Source organism: Hydra vulgaris, chromosome 02 (assembly GCF_038396675.1).
Source record: "Hydra vulgaris chromosome 02, alternate assembly HydraT2T_AEP".
Classification (NCBI taxonomy): Eukaryota; Metazoa; Cnidaria; class Hydrozoa; order Anthoathecata; family Hydridae; genus Hydra; species Hydra vulgaris.
Window position 1 is genome coordinate 43,551,418 of NC_088921.1, and position 23,624 is coordinate 43,575,041.

General features: G+C 24.2%; 1 protein-coding gene across 1 annotated transcript in view; it reads left to right on the plus strand.

The window, feature by feature from the left end:
- The first annotated feature begins 1,063 nt into the window (after positions 1–1,063).
- Positions 1,064–23,624, plus strand: part of LOC136071782 (queuine tRNA-ribosyltransferase accessory subunit 2-like) — a 45,215-nt gene continuing 22,654 nt past the window's right edge. The window contains exons 1-4 of the mRNA XM_065791008.1: positions 1,064–1,240; positions 13,027–13,096; positions 19,241–19,354; positions 19,424–19,591. Coding sequence (XP_065647080.1) covers positions 1,071–1,240; positions 13,027–13,096; positions 19,241–19,354; positions 19,424–19,591 — 522 coding nt within the window. The 5' untranslated portion in view covers positions 1,064–1,070. The remainder of the gene's footprint in view (positions 1,241–13,026; positions 13,097–19,240; positions 19,355–19,423; positions 19,592–23,624) is intronic.

Below are 23,624 nucleotides of genomic sequence, written 5' to 3' on the forward strand. Positions count from 1 at the left end.
AAAACTGCTGGGAGCCATTTTTGCACTTGAAGTCATAAAAATAATAAAAATAAATAATCATGCTTATCAAGGTTTACCGCGTTACATTTACCTGGTGATGATACAATAATGCTTTGTGGAACACAACGTCTTGGTTGTATGTGGACTGTATTGATGTAATGAAACACTTGTTGTATTTCACTTCTTGTATTGATGTTCTTCGATAAAACACTTTGATAAAACTCACTTCGATAAACTGTCTTGATAATACTGACTGATTGACTTCCATATATACTGACTGAATTATATGTCGATTTACATGTTTCTTATATAGTAAAATGAACCTGTGTAAACCTGTTCTGGAAGATTCTAGATGCTTCTTTTCGATGCTTCTGGAAGCTTCTGGATGCGTCTGGATGCTTCTGAATGTTTCTGGATATTTCTGGATGCTACTGGATGCTTCCAGATGCTTTTTCTGGAAACTTCTGGAAGCTTTTGTTTGCTTCTGGAAACTTCTGGAAACTTCTGGATACTTCCTTTGATTATTAAAAAACTTCTGTGACATTGACACGGATTAGATTTAAAAAAATGAAACAAACCAAAAAAGTTGCACTTGTTTTGTTCGCTGCAAAATGGCACTTGTCAACGAAATTCTGCTTGTGTGCTGTTACCTGTCAGCTGATTGCTCATGTCATGGCATGCTATGACTCCAGACTCCTGAACTGTTTGCTGTGGTAGTATAGTTTGTTTCGTTTTTAAGACATGTAAAATTAGGAACACTTTTTAGCATTGTTCGATGTTGATTGCAAATGTTTTGTCCAATACTGTATATATATAGATAAATATATATATATATATATTTATATATATATATATATATATATATATATATATATATATATATATATATACATATATGTATATATATATATATATATATATATATATATATATACATATATGTATATATATATGTATATATATATATATATATATATATATATATATATATGTATATATATATATATATATGTATATATATATATATATATATATATATATATATATATATATATATATAAATTTAGAGGATGATTTTCAAAAAGGAAAAATTTCTTGGGGAGTTAACTATAAAAAGTAAGACATTTACTACTCCAGGCTGCTTGGTTTATGTTAGAGGTGGCATGGTTCCTCACTTAATGAATGACAATTTAAAAGCTCTAAATTTAGGTGATTTGTGGCAGTTATCTCTTGAAACAATGTAAGTTTTTCATTTAAAGTTTATGGATTTACACAGCCTTTGACATCTTACTTTCTCGTTGGTATTTTGAAACTATTTTTCCATGTCTTCCTAAAAATCTTTTAAACCATTATTTTTAGAAAAAATAATTTTTAAGTTACTTTTGTTTATGAATAAGTTCAAAACCTTTTGTGACTACTAGCTTTTACAATTTTTATGTGAATTATACTAGAATATAAAATAAATTATTTAATTACATAAAATAACTTTATTTAATTATATAAGCATGTATTTTGTTGATTAATTGTAAGTTTTGAAGCATTTTGTAATATTCATAGGAATAATTTTTATAATTAAACTTACATTTTTTTAAATCTGTTTTTATTTTTTTTTAGAAATATTTATTGGATTGAAATTTTTTTTTCTTATAATTACGATAGGAATGAATGAGTTTAAATCTTTTATAATAAATTTTAAATTTGTTATGTGAAGCGCCTATCAATAAAGTTGTAATGCTCAAATTAAAATTAAATTAAATTGCTTGTTGGTAGTTGATTTTATTTAAACTGCAGCCGCATTTTACTTATTTTTTCCTTTTTTTAGGAATAAAAAAGTTGAAAACCTTTTTTTAACAAGACTTACTGATCAGAGCATGAAATTATTAAAAATTACTATTTTAAAAAGACTACGTTATTTTTTTGAACAATTTTTTTTGAAGCTTTTTTGAAAAAGCAAATGTTTATACAATTTAAAAATATTATATACTACACTTTTTAATAAATTGGATGAAATTTGTTCATTTATTTAATAATTATTAGTAGTAATTTGTTACTTAATTTAAAAGCGCTTTGTGTAACTCTGATAAAGATAAGTTTTAACATTTGTTTCAGATTTAATTAAAAACGAAAAAAACAAACACTTTATTTAGCCCCCATCCCTTATCCTTGGCGCTGCTATGCGGTATATCAAGGTTGCATTAGTAAAAAGTAGTATCATTGTATATTAGTTTGTAATTGTTGTTTTTTAAACATAATATCTCTCATATTAAAATGTCATCTTATAATTTTTGCTTTAATGTTTGCAACAATCAATGGTTTAATGTTTGCAGTGGAAAGTTTCTACTTTTAAAACTATTTTCAAGAAACAAAAAATAATTGACTATTCAAAATGTTTACAATTTATATAAAACTTTCTACCTCACTTGCATTATGTTCTAAATCTAGTATTGTTACTATAGCTAATCTATATCTAACTTTCAGGAATGCTCCTCACTATGCTACTGGGTATTGTGGACATCACTGCAATTAAATTTATAATTATTGAGCGTTAAAATTCTTTTAAATAAATTTTTTTTTTTTTAAATTTTAAATTTCAATTGCAAAATTATTTGAATACAAGACTTTTAAAAAGCTAAAATTAATTTATTCAAATAGGTTTCTTTTTGGAAAAAAATCCTAAAAGCAGCTTGCCTTTTTATAGAAATGTTTAATCTTGATATTAATGAAAATTATTTTATAATGTTATTGCGTTTTTCATATTCTATTATTATATTATATGTTGAAATAAATGTAAAAATTTATTATGTGTCAACTACATATAAGATATAAATAGAAACATTTGTATGGCTAACTTTTGTGAGTCTTTGAGTATATTAAGTAAATTTAATTAATTTACTTAGTATATCTATAAACTTAATTTACTTAATTTACCTATAAACTAAATCAAAATAACCAGTTAAGTAACTTGTTATCTTGTTTTAGTTTATAGGTAAATTTACTGTGATGTTCTTTTATCTATTAAGTAAACCAAATTAAATATAACTTAAAAATATTATTGGCTTCTATGCAGTGATTTAAAGTAATTTAAATTCAAAAGCGCTTTATGTTAAATGAAGATCTTTGCACAAGAGAGTAAGTAATCACATTTCTATTCAAAAGATAAATTTAGCATGGCGTACTTTATGACCAATGCCAGAATACCCCGGTTTCCTGGGAGCCTAGACCTAAAAATTAGGGTACCAATGGGGCCCTCGATTTTTAACGTATATAATATTTTCTATATTATGTATGACTTGACATTCTAAATTATTTTCATTAATTTATAATGAAGATAATTTCTAATCAGATTAATTTCATTAATTTTTCATATAATTAAAAATAAAAACTTTTTTAAAAAAAGTTCGAACTTGAACATGTTCAAACTATATTGGAAAAAAGTTCGAACATTTTAATTTAAATTTTTTTTTACTTGAGAACAAATAATATCACTTAAATTAATAGTTGTTTGTTTTTTTCTTTGCTTATATTTATTGGTAAAAATGTATTGAAATATTTTATATATTTTTTGGAAATATTAGTTTGTTTTTTTTTACCACTAATGAATTATAATTGCAATATTATTTTTGCAATAATTGGACAATAATGGACAAAAAATATCTAAGCGGAAATTTAAAACGCTAACTGCAAAAAAAAAAAACGTGACAGACAACAAGCAACATTAAAAAAAGAAGAAATAGGTGACTTCAGTAATGGAAATTTTCTCAGGGCCTTGGAGTTCTTAGCAAAATTTGACCCATTCCTTGCTAAACACTTGAAAAACCAAAGAAATCAAGGCAGAGGAAATGTTTTGTACATTTCATTAACAAGTTATGAGGAAATTATCTTCATGATGTCAAAAAGAGTTCTGGCTTCCATTGGTAGCAAGTTTGCAAATACTAAATACTTTTTACTGATTGTTGAATCATCAACTGACACTGCACACTGTGACCAACTTGCAATAATCATTCGATATATTAGCGAGGAAGCTGTTGTGTAAGAAAAATTTATTGGGTTTGAATCTTCATATGGACATAGGGGAAAGACTATGGCAGGTGCTGTCAGTAAAAGATGAGCTTGGCCTAAACATTAACGATGCTTGTGGCCAATCATAGGACAATGTATTAATCATGTCAGGAAAATATAACGGCTTGCTAACGCTACTAAAAAATGAGAACCTAAACATTGAATTTATTCCTTGTGCAGGATATTCTCTAAATTTAGTTGACGTAAATGCTGTTGACAGCTGTGACAGCTTTCTTTGGGTTTCTCCAATGCCTGTATAATTTCTGTGCTTCTTCAACTCACAGATAGGAGATAGTTTGTTCTGGTCTTGTAAGTGGTGCTGGAAAGAACAGGAAAGTTACCATTAAAAGCCTGAGTGGGACAAGGTGGTCAGCAAGGGCTATTTCTACTAAAGTTTTACATTCAAATTACAATCATATTCTTGAGACATTAGAACCAATTATTCTGGATAAAGATGAAAAATGTCAGACACAAAAAGAAGCCACTGCACTTTAAAAAAAAAAATGAAAACTTTGAATGTTGCTTTTAATACAGAGCTTTGGTTCAGAATAATGTTTCGATTTAATGCTACTGGTATGAAACTTCAGAATAAAAGTGCAGATTTGGCTCTTGGTGTTCGATTGCTCTTTTGGAATGTGTCATCAGTTGGTGAAAATTTTCTCGACATTCAAGAAAGTGCTAGAAGGTTCTCAAACATTATTCCTTATCAGTACAAGCATGAAAATTTAAGAAAGAAGACGCACATATCAGTTGTGACAAGAAGGCATGCGATTGCACTCTATTCTTGACCACATATTTGTTATTTTTTTTGCAACAACTTGACCATGGCTTTTTATATTTTTGAAAATGTTTAAAAAATACGCTAAATAAAGTATAAGGTAATAAAGCGAGAAATTGCTTTTAAAGATTGTATACTATAAAAGACATTTATTTAAATTATTGAAAGATATTATTTTGTTAAAAAGTATATTTTTTATGATGAGTATAGATTTTTTTTAAACAATTGTACAATTAATTTTATAAAAACAACAAAAACAACATTTTTAATAAACTTTTTGATGAATCCATAAATATAGTTTAATATTCGAAAACGTAACAAAGTTATTTTTTTTTGTTATGGTATGTAACTGTCTAATAAAGTTTGTTTACACTTAAACGCTTTTAAATAAAGTTTTAAAACGCTATTACATAAATTATCATAGAATATTAAATAAAACTTGTATTACAAATATATTTTTTTTAATGATGAATTTTTTTTTCAAACAATTTGTACTCTTAATTTTATAAACAACGACAACAATGAATGCGTTTCAATAAACTTTAAAAAAAAATACTTTTTGATAATTTAAGTAAAGTTACTCTTTTATTAAACGATAATTAGATGTAAGTATTTTTTTATTTAAAAGAGTTTGCCTAATATTATAAAAACATTAGAAAAGATTGTAGTTTTATAGTTTGTCATGTTGGTTGGAAAAGGTTATTAACTGAAATTTTTTTGTATTAGGAGAATTTAAAAAAAATCTTTTTTTTAATGTTTAATTAAAATTATTTATATTATTGTTATTTTATTTATTTATGTATTCTTTTTTGATTGATATATAAAAATACATAAATAAATAAAAAATAATCATATAAATAATTTTATTTAGACATTAAAAAAAAAAAGATTTAATTGCTGTATATATATTCTCCTAATATAAAAAAAAATCAGTTAAAAACTCATCAAACCAATGCTATGAGTTATTCAACCTTAACGTAATTGCAAACTATTATTAAAAATAATTTTTTATTCAAGTTTTAGTTTTTCAGATTTATATTAGTTGATTTTTTTTAGAGCTATAGGTTTTAATTTATTTTTTAATTTCTCTTACGTTAAGATTTCTTTCTTTTTTATATAGTTTAGTGTTAATTTTTTTACTGTCTGTTTTTTTCAGCGTTTTTTAATTATTTAAAAAAGCAGTGGTCAAGCTTTCAAAAAAACAATCACTTGCATGGTCATGATTGGAGTGCGATTGCACGCTTTCCTGTCCACGACTGGTGCAAATTAGAGTTTAGTGAAAATAGTGAGAATGAAGTGGTTCTTAGTGGCAGTGAAAAATCTGAAATAATTTTTTTTCCCTCAAACATAGACAAGTTGAAAATGTGCTTGAAAGAAAGGCTTTTTGCTTATGAGTCTGCAGAGAGAAAGTTTGATTTTCAGACCATGACTGTTTCTGTCATTGTTGCTGCTGCCAAATCCTTATGTACTATTTATCTTTTTAACACAATTACACAATTCCCTGATAAAATTATCCAGTTTTCCAAGTTCATGGCAAATGAGAAGAATATATCAGCACTTGAATGTTTACAAGCAATTCGTAGGAATAAGTTAGAATCAGTTTTTCCCAATGTTGACATTGCATATTGGATTTTTCTTACCCTTCCCATAACCAATTGTAGTGCAGAGAGAGCATTTTCAAAAATGGCATTAATTAAAAATGATCTCCTCTCTTCAATGTTAAATGACTGCTTAAATGCTCTTTGTTTAATGACAATTGAAAGAACAATGTTAAAAAATATAAATTTTCAAGATGTTGTAATTGATTTTGCAAATGTAAAAGCAAGAAAAGTTTCTCTGTAAGCAAAAAAGTAATCTTATGTTTTTGCATTCATTTTTAAATACATTTTTCTAGGAATGGGGCCCCAAATATTTTTTGGCTCCCGGTCCCCAAGACCTCTAATCCGGTATTGTTTATGACCCCTAATTAACTTAGAAAAACCATTTCTTTTAAGAATAATAAAAAAAAAGCTAAGTTAAAAAAGGAAACAAAAATTAACAAAAAAAATTTAAATCACTAAAATATTATCTTAAGAAAAAACTAATCATGAAGGTGTGAAAAGCAAAACCATGTATATATATATATATATATATATATATATATATATATATATATATATATATATATATATATATATATATATATATATATATATATATATATATATATATATATATAAATTTAAAACAATCTTTAATTCTAATATTTAACCATAAAATTTTCTAGCTGTTTTATAATTATCAACAGTAATAACAAATTATTAACCTTAAATACTAAACAATTTCTGCCCCTAAATGATCTATAACATATATATAAGCCATAACTTCTACTTAACAAATTAGGTATATATATATCTATATATATATATCCATATATATATATATATATCTATATATATATATATATATATATATATATATATATATATATATATATATATATATATATATATATATATATATATATATATATATATATATATCTATATATATATATATATCTATATATCTATATATCTATATATATCTATATATATATATATATATATATATCTATATATATATATATATATATCTATATATATATATATCTATATATATATATATATATATATATATATATATATATATAAATATATATATATATATATATATATATATATATATATATATATATATATATATATATATATATATATATATATATATATATAGATACCTAAATACATATTAATGTAAATACATATATTCATCAGCGTGGAAAATAAGAAATTAAAGGCAAGCAGTTATTTGACCGACTTACACATGGAATTAACTTTTTTTTTTTAAGCGATCAAAAAATTTTAATTTTTTCTTTGTTTAAATTTTCATCTGAGTAATAATATTTCTTCATGACTGAAACTAAACACATAAAATAAAACTTAATGTTTGAAAATAAACAAGGTCATATTCTTTTTAAAATAATAATTTTAAATAAAATCAATGTGTTTTTTAAATTTAAACTAGCAATAACTAATGTTCAAATTACCTGTTAATGTTAATTTGTTTAAAATACTGCTTGCGCGCACGGATTTTCATTAAATTAAAAAGAGGATTTTGATCAAATCCAAGTAATTTAGTATTTTTTCATTTTTTTTAAATGTTAAAACATTAAAAAATATTAAACTGAATACTTAATACTTAAAGAAATCGTTTCATGAAATGCTATTAAAAAATATATAGATTTAGATATAGATATAGATATATATAAAATATTAAAAAAATTTAAACTGAATACTTAATACTTAAAGAAATTGTTTCATGAAATGCTATTAAAAAATGAAAGATTGATGTTTGATTTACATAATTTAATAATAGAAAGAAAAAAAAAAGTATTAACTGCAATCGATAATTTTGAATTTATTAAAAAAAAATTCAATCAAAAATTTAACTATGATGGATTATATTGTACTTAGTGTTGTATATAAAAAAATTACTTATTTTCTAAAAAAAATATTCATCTTGTGTATTTTAAAGTTTGCTTTGCTTAATTGCTATTTTTATTATGCTAGTCTATTCTAACTCAAACACTTAATAATATGCTGAACAAAAAACAAAAACATGCTACAGCAAAAGATTTTTATAACCACCGCAGACTAAATATGGAGGGGAAAACCCTAATTGTGTGAAACTGAACTGAGTTTAAAAAACTTTGCATTGAGCGAAAACATTAATAAAACCAGATGTTTTTTTAATGGAAAAAAATATGCAGATATGAGAGCCTAAAATTAGGCTTTCAACTGGAAGTATAATTGCAAAACAGCAAATGCTTTTGTTAATATCTTATTCAATAATTTGTTTTGGAAAGTTTAATTAACTTTTAATTTATTTTTTAATGTTTATCTATGATATGAACGCAACTTGTCTCAGCACTTGTCACAAATCCCTTTAAATAATAATTTTATATCTCTGATTTTAATGAGCTGAGATATAAAATATTTTTTTATCTCTCTTCCTTTTTTTAAACTGTTAAAATTAACTATTAATACTTGTGCGCAGAAACTATTTAAACAAATACTTAATACTAAGAAGGCAATCGTTTTATGAAACACTACTACAAAAGTTACAAGTGTTATATTAAACATGATTTTACTAAATATACAGACCTTGTTTTAAATGAAAAATGCTTAACGCAATAGCTTAATGTGAATTTGATGCCATAAAATTCTCTTTATTTTTTTTTTTTTTAAAGATATTAACTTTTTTAAATCACTGCAATAATAATAATAATTACAGCAAAACGAATTAAATGTTATTTAACTTCTTTTTTATTATTACTAAAAGGGAATGTTTATTTTCTTTTATTTTTTGTTAATATTAAATAATTAAATTTTACATTTTTAAATATGTTTGATATTAACAAATTTCTTTCTTCTCTCAACATTTGCATATATGAATTAAAATGTCTTTTTTTTTTATTTTTACAAATTACGTTTTTTGCGATTCTTTATTTATTAGTTTAGGTTTTTTTGGAGCAGCTTATACACACAATTGCGTAGTTATATACCAGAAAAACCCAAATCTAGGATATCTATATATCTTATTTTTGTATATCTCTTTGTCTACACATGCTTACATATGATAAGGTAATGAAAAATTAAAAATCCAGATTATTTATTGGTGTAAACTAAGTGTTCTTAGAACACTTAGTTTACACCAATAAATAATCTGGATAATCACAAAAAGAGGTAATGGTAAGATATCTTGTCCACAATGCCAAAGGTCACTGATTGTTTTAGGTCACTGATTGTTTTAGTACATTAAATTTTTCAACAGTATTTTAAAGTAAGCCTGTTTTTAGTTTTCCGTTAATGCTCATTGTTTTTAGTTTTCCGTTAATGCTCATTGTAAATCACTCTACGTTGCTTGTTTGTAAGTTGGCGCGTATTTTTTTAATTTATTCTAAAATATTCAAAACATTTGAAATCTTTTTAAACCAAAATGTTATCTGTTTCTAAGTTTTTTGTTATTGCAGTAAAAACTGCAATAACAATAAACTTAGAAATGCAATAAGAGTGCAATTAAACTCCTGACCCTTTTTGTTGACTCATTTTGTTACAGATTTAAAAACAATAGTCATCTATTAGGCATGAAGTATTTAAACCAAACGGCATGAAGTATTTAAACCAAATACAAATAGAATAGGCATGAAGTATTTAAACCAAACACTATTAAATAATTTAATACAAAATAAGAATTTTTCAAAATACTATATATAATTTTTTTCCACTAAAAATGTTACAATGTTATTAAACTTTTAAAATTATAATTCATTTTTAACAAATCAAAACAGTATTTTGAAACAAAATATTTCATAAAAAAACATCCTTTTTTAGAAATTAATAGTGTGGTGGTAAAAGATAATATTATTGCCATAAATTGTTTTTAATATTATAGAAAAACATAAATTTTATATAAAAAATGTTTTTAATTAAAAACATAATTTATTTTCAATAATTTTTTAAATTGAAGACGAATTGGAATAGTATATTGAAACAGAGGGAGTATATTTTTATTAAATTAGTTGTAAATAAAATCATATACTTTTTTATCAAAATTAAATTATATCATTATGATCTTTGCTTCAAGCTTGAAGTATTTGCATTTTTCCAGCAAAAAAATCAATCATTACAATAAAATAAAACCAAAGTGAAAATAAATTTTTAATTTTGAGTTTTTTCTATAAGTAAATAGCACCTATATCTAACAATTGTCATTCAAACTTTTGTAACAAATATTTTTACATAAACATCATTCAAAATTTAATGTGATTTTTTTAAAAATTAATTACTTCTTTTATCTTACCGCTTATAGAATAATTTAAAAGTTAAGAAATGATAAAAAGTTGCTTAACCAAAATCGCTTACTGCTTACGGAAAATTGCTTAAGGCATACATAAATTGCTCTATGCGTAACGCTTTAAAACAAGGCCTGTATATGCATTTTTAAGAATCCGATTATAGAAAGTTTTAAATTAATCAATAAATCATTTTTACATTTATTACATTTGCAGCAAAAACTTATGAGTAAATAAATAAATAGTTTTTAATAAAAAGTAAAGAAGAGATCGTTATTTTGTTTGTATATCCATCCTTGAGGTATTTTATCCTTTGCAAGAGACAACATAATAGTCTTAGATATATGTCTGTAATATTCTTGATTTATAGTCTCAGTAATTCTATGGAGCGGACCAACTCCATCCGGTTAAAACATCCCCAAACCATTAAAATACCACCTCCATTTTTATATGGCAGGCAGTTGGTGTTTAGAATTGTGTCTTATACCTACTGGACATCAAAATACATGATTCCATCTGATCTGAACAGTATAAACTTGCTTTCATCACTAAAAATTTTTTTTGACCATTGTTGACTACTCCACTATAGATGTTCTGATACAAGTTCCTTTCGGGCATTACGGTTTTTCAAGGAAACTAATAGCTTTTTAGCTGGGCGTCTTCCAAATAAATTAGCATGATATAAACAACATTTTATAGTAGAAATACTACAATTCATTCCATAGAAATGTCTCATTTGTACGTTTATATCAACAGCAGTCAAACAGGGATTTTCTTTGCTAAGTATCACGAGCTTTTTATCTGATAATGTGTTGTTTTGTGTAGCTTTCCTGATTGATTTTTATTTTTTGTAGATCTAGCAAGCTCGTATCTCCTCATAATTTGTCTTACAGCAGACTTATCGACTCCTTAAAGCTGTGCTGTTTTACAAAACAAAATTCCATTTTGAACTGATCTCAAGATCAATTTTTTCACTGGAGATGAGATACGTTTCTTAGATCCCACAATCTCAATCACTTATAAATAAAGTTTGTAAGTTATTTCAACAAATTATTTGTTTATAAAATCAACAAATTAGCAATTTTGTGGGGAAAATGTTAAAAACTTTAGTTGTCTGCAAACTTTTGAACTTATCAAAAATCGTTATTTTGTAAACCAATTTTTAATATTTAATTAAATAATCATTATTTGCTCAAAACATAATTGTTAAGCTGAAAACCCTTTAATTGGTGTATAATATAATGACTTAATATAATGGTTTATGTGCTGAAATATTAATAAAGTTTAACTTTTTTATTCCTGTCCGCAAACTTTTGGATGCTGCTGTATATATATATATATATATATATATATATATATATATATATATATATATATATATATATATATATATTTATATATATATATTTATAGGCCTTTGTGGGATTAAATGAGTGCATTACTGGTCCAATACCCTTCTAAAACAGGCTTAGCAGGTGATACTGATAGTGCTTGCGTGGGGGATCAGTATTTTTGTAGGCTTTTTTAATATTTAGATAAAATAGTTGATGAAATGTACTAAATGGTTATGATAATTTATTCTGTTTTAATAGTTTTAGTAATTTTAGTTTTGTTTGTTACACTATGTTTTGTATTGTAAATTTTTATAACTTTACTAAACTTAAAAAACTAAAATTAAAAATTTTTGTTTTATTTGCAAAATTTTATGCCATTCTGGTCTCCAATAAATCTCAACAAATTAGTTATCATTAAATTTCTTTTACTTTTTAACACTTATTATTTATGAACCTCTGTTTCATGCATCATTTCATGTCCTGACTTGTCTAATTTTTGATATGATTTGTATAAAATCATTTTGAAAATTGAAATTTAAAATAAATTCGTTATATAATCCCACCACAAATAAGATTTATAAATGATTTGTTAAGATCTGTAAAGGTTGTGATGATCTATGTAAAGGTTTTTAAAGGAAAAGCCATCTAGAAAAGTCTAATTAGATCAACAAGAAATACACACTGCAAACCATAGTACAAGCCTTTGAGAACTTCTTTATAACTATGTTTTGATTTAGGAGAAAGTTGTAATAAATATATTTTTAAGATGTTTTAATTTCTTGGAGAAATCTAGCCATTTAATGATAGATTTAAAACTATTTTTAAAGTTTATAAATGATGACATAAGTGTATTGGAATAAAAAGGAACCAAAATTTTTTGTTGCTTTAAAATAAAGTTATAGTTAAAATAATAAATTGTATTTGTTCATAAAAAAAGTTATTAAAAAAGTACTGTTAAAAAATGAATAATATTTTTTTAGATACGAATTGCCTAGTTTGGATGTAATGGAATGTTTTGGAAAACCATTTCATGAATATTGTTGTCTAAAAGTAAGTATTGTACTGTATAATCTAAAAACTGTCTTAGATAAATTTGGATATTAGGATATTTATTTTTATACAAGATATTTGTTTAAGATGTAAATATAACTTTATTTAAGCAAATGGATTTCAAATTCCACCATGTTCCTTGTAGTACTATGCTCAACTTATTTAGTTGAGCATAGTACTACAAGGCAATAAAGTCTAATGTATGACTGGCTAAAATGTTGAAGTAACTATGGCAAGTGAAAAAAGTTTAATGTTGTGGTAACTAAACAAATAAGTTACTCTCCTCTTGTTCATGATTATTTTTGTCGAAAATTTTATTCAAATTTATATTTACATTGCAAAAATGGTCATCATCATCTTCATCGCTGTCATCCTCATTCTCTGAATTTTTTTAAATTGGTTATGAAAGCTTTCACAAAGTTACTGTCTGTTATTATAGCAGCTATTTTGTTCTGTATTTTATCAAAGTCAAAGTTATAGACTAAATAACCGAAACTAGTTATTATATACGGTATGTTCTATTCTCTTTTTTTACTTATCAAAATTTTACTTTGTGTTTAATTTCGGTTAGATATAATGACAATCGCAATTTGCGAAGTAGTTGCAGTTTAAAAAATAAATTGAATATTTTATTTCGCTTTATAATAACTAGTTTGATTACACAAATTTTCAATCGGATTAAGATCCGGACTATTTCCAGGCCAAGGAAGAACTTCAATTTTGTTGTCTACAAACCAAGCCTTTGATATTTTAGAGGTGTGACAAGTGGCATTATCTTGCTTCATATTTTGAGGAATTAGGATCACGTCGGACATATTGTTGTTGGCAATCTTCTTGCAAAAAGGTTGACTCATCTGAAAACATGACTTTCATCCAATCTTTGACTGTCCAATGAATATGTTCCTTGCAAAAGCTAATTCTATCCTTTCGCATCTTTCTTGTTAACAATGGCTTTTTAATTGGTTTCCTTGCTGGCATTTTAAATTTATTTTGTAACTGACTTTGAATGGTTATTTCACTAACTTGATCACATGTTGGAGTCAACCTTTCCTTAATCTCTCTTGCGCTTATAAAAGGGGACTTTAATACCTCTCTTCATATTCTTAAGTCTGTTCTCGAGGAGATAACCTTCGGCCAACCCCTTTGAGGTCTTGAAGTAAATTCCCCTGTTTCTTTATAAAGTCTAATAATCTTGGTCACAGAGCTATGGGAAACTCCAATAACTGTCACTGCTTGCCTATGCAATTTGGAAGTATGGTTATATAAAGCAATAATTTGGGAACAAACTTCAATTGGTATTTCTTTACTTTTACCCATTGGAAAATACTAGAATATAGAAATAAAATTGTAATTTGATATAATAAAATGACAAATCTGCTTAGGGTAGATAGATTTATTAGTTTATGTGATGGTATTGCTAAATATCCTTTGACATAAAATTACTCAATTTGTGTGTGTTTGTTTATTGATCGCTTAATGTGTATGCAATTGAACGCGGTGTAAATTCCTTTAGGTTTTAATTAAAGCATGTCATATATATATATATATATATATATATATATATATATATATATATATATATATATATATATATATATATATATATATACAGGGCTTGTGATGAAGCGAGCGCGATCACGCTCCGCTCGTAAAACGCGCTCGTAAACGGTATTTTCAAACGTTCTAGGCGCGATAAACAACGCTCGTTCAGCTTATAACGAGCGTATAAAATAACGCTCGTCCAATAGTTCGGGATTATTTTTTTATTTTCATAAAATATTTAAAAAAGATTTTTTATTAAAGATATACTATTATCAAAGCACTAATATAAAATATAAAAAGCACTACGTCGTTCTCTTTTGCACTAACGTAATGAATGAGCAGTTTGAAGTCGTTAATAGTCACTAATTTCTATTATGGAATGTGCACGTGGAAACACAATGTGAATACAAAAATGCGCAAATAAAATAAGAATAGAAAATTAAAATTTTATTTTTAATCTATTTAGAGTATTTTTAATCTTGTGAAAATATCAAGTAAGATTTATTTGATTTATTGTTTGTAATATTCCACACATCGTTTATAATAAAAATAAATATTAATAATAGAGTAATTTTTAAAATTATTATTTGTTTATAGTATAGGTTTTTTTATTAACTATTATTTATTTTAACTCAAATTTAAAACGATTCTGTTGTTTAGAATGTTCGCAATCGCATTCGAAAAGTAAACAAAGTAATAACGTCAACGTTTATTAAATGGAAAGTTATTATTCTAATTTATTATTATTTCAAATTATTCTTGTGCTATTTTTTTAAGGTTAAAAAAACGTAATTTAAAAAAGAAATTTTAGAAAAAAATTAAATAATTAATTTGAATAAAAAATATCAAAAAATATAAAAACCATTAACCGTTAATTAAGTTTACCGCGTAACATTTTAAAATGCATATATCAAAACAACGAATCAAAACACTAAATTATACTTCAATACTAAATCAATAAGAAGTTGCGTTTTTGTTTGATATTATTTTTTTATTAATATAAATAGTTAAAAATAAAATCGCGATCTGACAATATACAAGAAGTTTGGAAGTATAAAAATCTACTTCGTTGAAGTAGTTTCATGAGTGTGATACTAATTCAAACATTTTTTGACGAAAAAATTATGTAACAAATAAAAAAAGATATAAAAAAATAAAAAGCTTTTTATGAGCATCGCCTTCAGCAATTTTCATGATCGCGCTCGCCGACGTTATTTCGAGCGCACATAATCACGCTCGATGAAAACATTTTCTAATTTTACGAGCGCGATTCAACACGCTTGACGATTTTCTTCATCACAAGCCCTGTATATATATATATATATATATATATATATATATATATATATATATATATATATATATATATATATATATATATATATATATATATATATATATATATATAAAGTTCAATATTAGTTTCATACATTGAATAAATAATGAAATTAGGCAAAATTGTGGAGTGGTTCTAAACTTTTTTTGGTACCTGTATATATATATATATATATATATATATATATACATATATATATATATATATATATATATATATATACATATACATATATACACACACACATATATAAATATACATATATATATATATATATATAAATATATATATATATATATATATATATATATATATATATATATATATATATATATATATATTAGGGCAAGTCAAATTTGGTTTTTAAGAAGCAGCATATTGTGTAGGGTTCTTACATATATAAAAAGGTTGTATAGAAATTTTGAGGTCTGTGCTAGCCTCTGTAGGGGTCGCACACAAAATAAAATTTTTTAGCATTTTAGAGATAAATGGGGTTATGATGAGCGATTTTTATTATAATTGTGTTTTATATTATTTATTTTTGTGACTTAGTTATGCAAAATAAATTCTCTAATAATAAACTATTTTAAAAAAGGAATATAATTTTTAAAACACCTTCTTTAAGATAAGCACCAAAATGATTTTATTTTTAAGCACAACTAAGATATACTTTCAAAAATTAAAAAAATGTAGTAAAAAAACTTTTGATGCTATAAAAAAAAATATATAGCTACTTTTAATATATATATTTTATATATAACTACTTTTTTTTATATCTTTATTCAAATTTCTTATTTCCATTGTGCTTTCCAATCAAACTTGATTCCCTTGATTCCAATAAGTTTATTACAAATTTGTGATGCTTTTCATATCTAAATTTGTGCCTTTGTGACTATACCAACTATTCTTTCTATATTTTGACTATGACAAGGATATTTTGACAAGGATATTTGGAATACTTAATGGACTGTCATTGGCTTTCAAAATATCTTCATTTCAAACGACATTCAGTAAAGGTGGTGAACTAACTTCCTCAATGTCCCAATTTACCAATTCACTGTAATCATTGGCTCCAAGATTTAGTGTTACAGGAATTTTAAAATGTCTAATTTATTCGTTAGTATTTCTGGACTTGAGTATCCTTTGTATAGCTGCAGTTCTAACTTCTTTTCTTTTGCCATTTACCATTGCCAATAATATATTCTCAATGTTGGCAAAGTATGAGTTTTATTTGAAACTAGCTCCATTCCCTCCTTGTATTTTACATCAATAACTGCATTTCTTATTAATTGAGCCAGATACCATAAATTTTAAGTGACATCGATTGTCAAACAATGTGATTTAATATGGAACCATCCTTGTGCTTAGCATTGCATAATTATTGTAACCAAGTCAACAAGTTCTTTTGTTGGCATTACTGTAGAAATATATTAACGTAGAACACTATTTGCTTTTGTGAGCCACAGAGCATGATAAATGTTTCAAGGAGAACTTTTAGATATTTATTTGAAACCTCTCCTGATTGAATAGATAAACAGATACTGTAAAAATATTTCTGATCTGAGCTTAATGTACTGAGGTAGTTATCAGCAAGTATATAAAAAGCACCTTTTATTTTTTCGAAAAGAACTACTGCTAAATTAGTTAAGTCTACTGTTATTTTTTACCAATATCTCCTTTAAATGATGCTGGACCAGAAGTTTTTCCATCAATTAACTTGAACACATGTTTAAATGGAAGTTCATTTAAATGAAGTTGACAAATGAGCCACTGAATTGATCTATTAATTTCTGTTTCTAATAGTTTTATCACTCCTCCAAACTTACCAGTGTTTGCTACAGTTGCATCACATAAGGTAGCATTTAAAGAACTACTACTGCCAATTTCAAATGTTAAATGGAGAATTTCATCAGCAATGTAGCAAGAAGTTCCATTATCAGGTGTTATATGATCTATATTGCTACTTGTTGGTTCTCTAACTATTGTAATATGTTCTTCTTTAACTGTTCCTGTAGCTGTGATTGTATCGTCTTTTCTTCCATCAAAACCAATAGATTTTAATTTGAAATTTTCACATTTTCTCCCAATTATATTTTTTTGTCCAATAAGAAGTCTTTCTCGTTCTACTTTTTTCCTATCAAGCCTAATTGATTCATTAGTATTATCATGTCTTTTAGAGCAGCATTAACAATAGCAGCAGTTGCTCTGCAACTGATACGATAACAATCTGCCACAATAGCCAGTTCATCGTAAAAAATCCTATTTTGATTACATTTGTTTAGGAAATTTTCAGATTCATAAAGTTTGTCATTTTCATTATTAGATTCTTTTAATTCGATACTTTCCTCAGATTCATACAAATCATCATCAGTAATGCGATCCATCTCTTTCTCTACATTTACTCTACTTTATGTGTATTTAACTGCTGTTGCCTTGTTACAAATTTATTTTTTCGCGTCTCAGTTTTTTGAAAGTAGATGTGTAAGTATAATCAAGTGATCTAAGTTGATTTTTGCGTTGCTTTTGTCTGACAAATGCATCCCATTTTTTCATTGGTCTTTTAACAGTACATCTCTGCATTTCTCTCTTTCTACTCCTGCATCATAACAATTGAATGAGCATATCAAACATTTTGTCAAAAGTTTTCAATTTGGCATAAAAATTAAGTCTAATTAAGACATCTTAGTCTAGAAATTCTATTTAAATTGGATACTTTTTCCATTAATCTACATACTTTTGAGAAAGTTCCTTCTGTTTTGATTATAGGAAAACTAAATTTACGCCATATATTTTCAATTTCTTTAGTAACTTATCGATAACATTCATGAGCAGAACTTGACCCTTTGCCTTTAGCATCTTCATTTATGCGTAGATAAAAGCATTTATTTTACAACATCAACATTATTTTTGTAGGTATAGTTGCTGTTGGAAATGATATTATAATATATATATAAATATATATATATATATATATATATATATATATATATATATATATATATATATATATATATATATATATGTTTATATATATATATATATATATATATATATATATATATATATATATATATATATATATATATATGTATGCACTGGATAAAAAAGGGTAAAATAAAAGTTTAAAAAAGGGTACGAAATACAAAGTTTTTATTTTGAGTAAAGAACTGAGCGATAATTATTTTTATTAAAATTTGAAGTTAAAAAGTTAGTGTTTTTTTATAGATTATATATTATTTACATATTATTTAAATTCTTTTCTGCAGGATAAAATTTTGATTTTAAATTCCCAAGATAGTTTGTTGCAGAACCCTTTAGATATCTTTCGCTATAATGAAGAAAAATCTGTTTCTATATGGACACCTGGAGGTCGCAGAAAAGTAAACTTTGAGTTTTTTTTTGTTTTGAGTTCTTTGTTAATTTTTTTTACCAACAGACTATTTTTTTAGGTAACGCCTAAGGATTATATGAAATTTTTGAAAGTTTTTCAATTTGATGTATGCATTCCGTTATCTGACTGCATTCCCCCAAATCTTCCAAAAAAGCGATGTCGAAAATCAGCAGATAGAACAATTAGATTTTTAGATGAATGCTTGAAAATTAAGATTGATCAAAAAGTACGTACTTTTAATTTGCTGTCACAATAAAGAAGTATTATTTATATTTTTTAGTAAACTACATTTGCTATAATTTTATATTGCAAAATCTGTAGGCAATAACAAAAAATAAAAGCATACAATGGTTATTGTTTTCTACTATTATTTATATAATAATACAAAAACTTTTTTTCATTATTTAATATTAGTTTTACATTAGTTTTTTTAGTCAATCACTTTTATTTTTAATTTTTTTCATATATTTTAGTTTTATTAGTAAATTGTTAAAGTTATAAAGGTTCAAAAATTTTATTTAAAATGTTTTGTTAAAAGTTAAAGTAACAAATAAATGCTGCTGACCTTAATAAGAAGCTGGTAAAAAATTTTAATGAGATTTAAGTTTAATCAATTTTAACTTTTTTATAGTTGTATCTAGTTTACATCATTTATTTTGGTTCTTACTTATATAGTAGATGCAGTCTATAGTAATTCTTACTTATATTGCGTTCACATTGTTAGATGTTTAGATGCAGTTTATTGTTATTCTTGTAATAACTGCATTTAAACTAAAATGTATTTCTTTTAATCAAGCATACAAGGATATTGTTCTCTACCAAAGTTTTTTAACTGTTCATGGATAAACCATTATATATCTATTTTGAGACAGTTAGACCATGATTTTTTTGTTCTTAGACTAAAACTCCATCAAATTTGTCCAAATTTTATTCTTAGTAGTATATAAGAGTATTATTTTGTTTTCAGGAATAAAAAAAGATGTTTGTTATAACTTATACTAGTATTTACACAAAGTTAATCTAAAATAAAATGGATAAATTTTTTTGTAATGTCTTACAATGTCTGACTACAATGTACTGTCTACAAAATATGCCACTCTTATACATAAAATGTACACAATAAATAATAGTTATTATGATTAACGGTGTTGAGAGTGCAAGGCAATATCTATGACAGCCGGTAGATATTACTTAATGAATAAGTTGCTTTCTAAACAATATAGGTTTATTATTGTTATTATTATTATTATATTAATAATTATAGGTTTGTTATGCAATTCTTGCCTTTTATAAAGCCATATTGTTCTATTAAAAGAAAATTATTTTTTAACAATCAACTACTATTCTTTTTGAATACTTTACATGATATCCAAGTTTACAAGACTGGACTGTAGTTTTATCCTTTTTTGAACAGTCATGTTACATTTGCCTTCTTCCACATACCTGTTTCAATTGATCTTTTGGACTTTAAATATAAAGGTGCTATATATATATTAAAATGATGCTTTGAAATTGTGATAAGACCAGTAAAAAATATAATACCAGTAAAAAATATATATATTATATATATGTATATATATATATATATATATATATATATATATATATATATATATATATATTATATATATAATATATATATATATATGTATATATAATATATAATATATATATATATATATATATATATATATATATATATATATATATATATATATATATATATATATACATATATATATATATATATATATAATATATATATATATATATAATATATATATTTTCTACTGGTCTTATCACAATTTCAAAGCATCATTATAATATATATAGCACCTTTATATTTAAAGTCCAAAAGATCAAACATGCATTTTATTGATTAAAAAGTTCATTATAATATATATAGCACCTTTATATTTAAAGTCCAAAAGATCAATCATGCATTTTATTGATTAAAAAATTCATTATAATATATATAGCACCTTTATATTTAAAGTCCACAAATAAATCATGCATTTTATTGATTAATAAGTTCAATATTCTAATCCATATTATGAAAATGACATTAAAATAATTCAAAATTTTTTATTTGATATAATTTAATTGATTCCCAATAGCAGTTCATTGAAATATAGAAATAATTTCAATGAACTGCTGTTGGGAAAAAAACAAAATTAATGAACTGCTAAATCTTTATCATTTTTAATAATAAGATATAGAATATTAATTGATTCATAGCTTGCTTTTTTTAATGTTTGCATGCATACACATAGAAATAAAAAACGTTTTTTGAGACATTCAATAAAGTTATTAGTTTATTATCAGTAACTGAAAAAGGACTATCATTGACAGAACAATGTATTGTATTGTAGTTGAAATCGCTTACTAATTACTATACTAAAAATGAAACTTGTTATATTAAACAATGTTAAAAGCGGAGATTAAGTAGTTTTAATTTTAAGAAAAATTTAAATCTTAATGTTTTCTTTAAATCTTATTTAATATCTTAATTAAATCTTATTTAGTATTTTCATAAAAATCAAATATAACGGCCAATTAAAGGCTTGTAACTTTCTTATGCAGATATTTATGTAAAAATAAGTCAGAGGCATTTAAAAACAAAAACTAATTTAAACAACTTTAAATTTTTAAAAATTGTTTTAAAATTAAAACTAGAAAACTCTAATAACATATATATTAACATATATTTATTTATCTTCATTTCCATTATTATTCAATTTATGGGCATCTCTAAAATATCACGCACCGAAACTCATATATGTTTTGATAGTATTATTTTCATAAAAATAAAACTAGCAAACTTCAATTTACTCTTATTTAATTCTAATCTATATAAATAATTTGTAAACAAAAAATGGTATACATTAGTAATTGGTATACATTATTAATGGTTACAAATGGTATACATTACATATGGCATACAAATGGTATACATTAGTAATGTTATCAAAGAATAAATTAAGTTTGAAGCAGAATATTTCTAGCTAGAGTATAGCGTTTTGAAAATTAAAATTAAAAAAATAAAATGATAAAAATATATATATATATTTGATTTATTTAGGTAGCCTAAAATTTGATACAAATATTTTTGATTTTATTGTTTTATAAGAAAATCATATTAGTATGCTTTAAATCCCAGCTTCTATTTGTTTAAACAAAGAAAAATAAAAAATCACGCAAAGAAATGGGAATGCCCTGATTCAAAACATCTGATTTTTTAAATAAATAAATCTTTAAAGTTTCCCCCAAACTAAAATCAAATTTTAATGTTTCGTACAATGCGCAAATATCTCTTGTCTAATTTTTAATTGGTTTTTTTTAAAATTACCGTGCATAATTTTTGGCTCTATTATTTTAACTTTGTTTTCTGTTTATTTTATTTGAACTAACTGGTGTTTAAACAAACAATTAATTAAATTATGTAAGTTTTGGCTGTTATTATTTTTGCAGTCATAAATTAATTGTTTTATTTTTTCATAAATTTTCCCATAAAATTTTCCCATAAAATTGTTTTATTTTTTCATAAATTTTCCCAATATAATAAATAACCCTTTTATTAAAACAGTGTTCACGGCTTTTACTGAGAATGATAAAACTAAGAATTGGAAGGCCAGAAATATTTTAAGATTTTGCAATTCACAATCACTTAATTCATCCTGTTTCTTTGTATTCTTTCTGATAATTACTTGTTCTAGTAGCATTATTAGATAGCAAAATAAAGTTATTGTACTCATGAAATATGTCTAGTGGTCGATAAATGCATCCTATAGAGCTTTTTGATTTTTTAAAACATAGCCCATATTTATAAAAAATCTTTTGTAGGTTTATATTTTTCTGTGACTTTTAAATTTTTTTTTTAAAAAGAATTATATTTAAGGTGCAAATTAAGTTATTGCAAATTAAGTTATTGAAAACTGAGAATTTGAAAAGCAGAAATATTTCTGCTTTTCAAATTCTCAGTTTATTAAAAACCGTGAACATGAAACATGATCATGAACATTTTAATGGAACAGTCAATTTATCATATTGCAAATTTAATGAAAAAAACAATAAGTTTTCTTTTAAAGCAGATATTTATATAAAATTAAAAAGGAGTTTAAAAACATATAAAAACTAATTTAAACCATTTATAGTGATTTTAAAGCAAAACAAAAAAACTCTATTAACGTATTTTATAATATATCTTTTTTATCATTTTTTTTGTTATCAATTAATTAATTTCTAATTTAAAACATTTA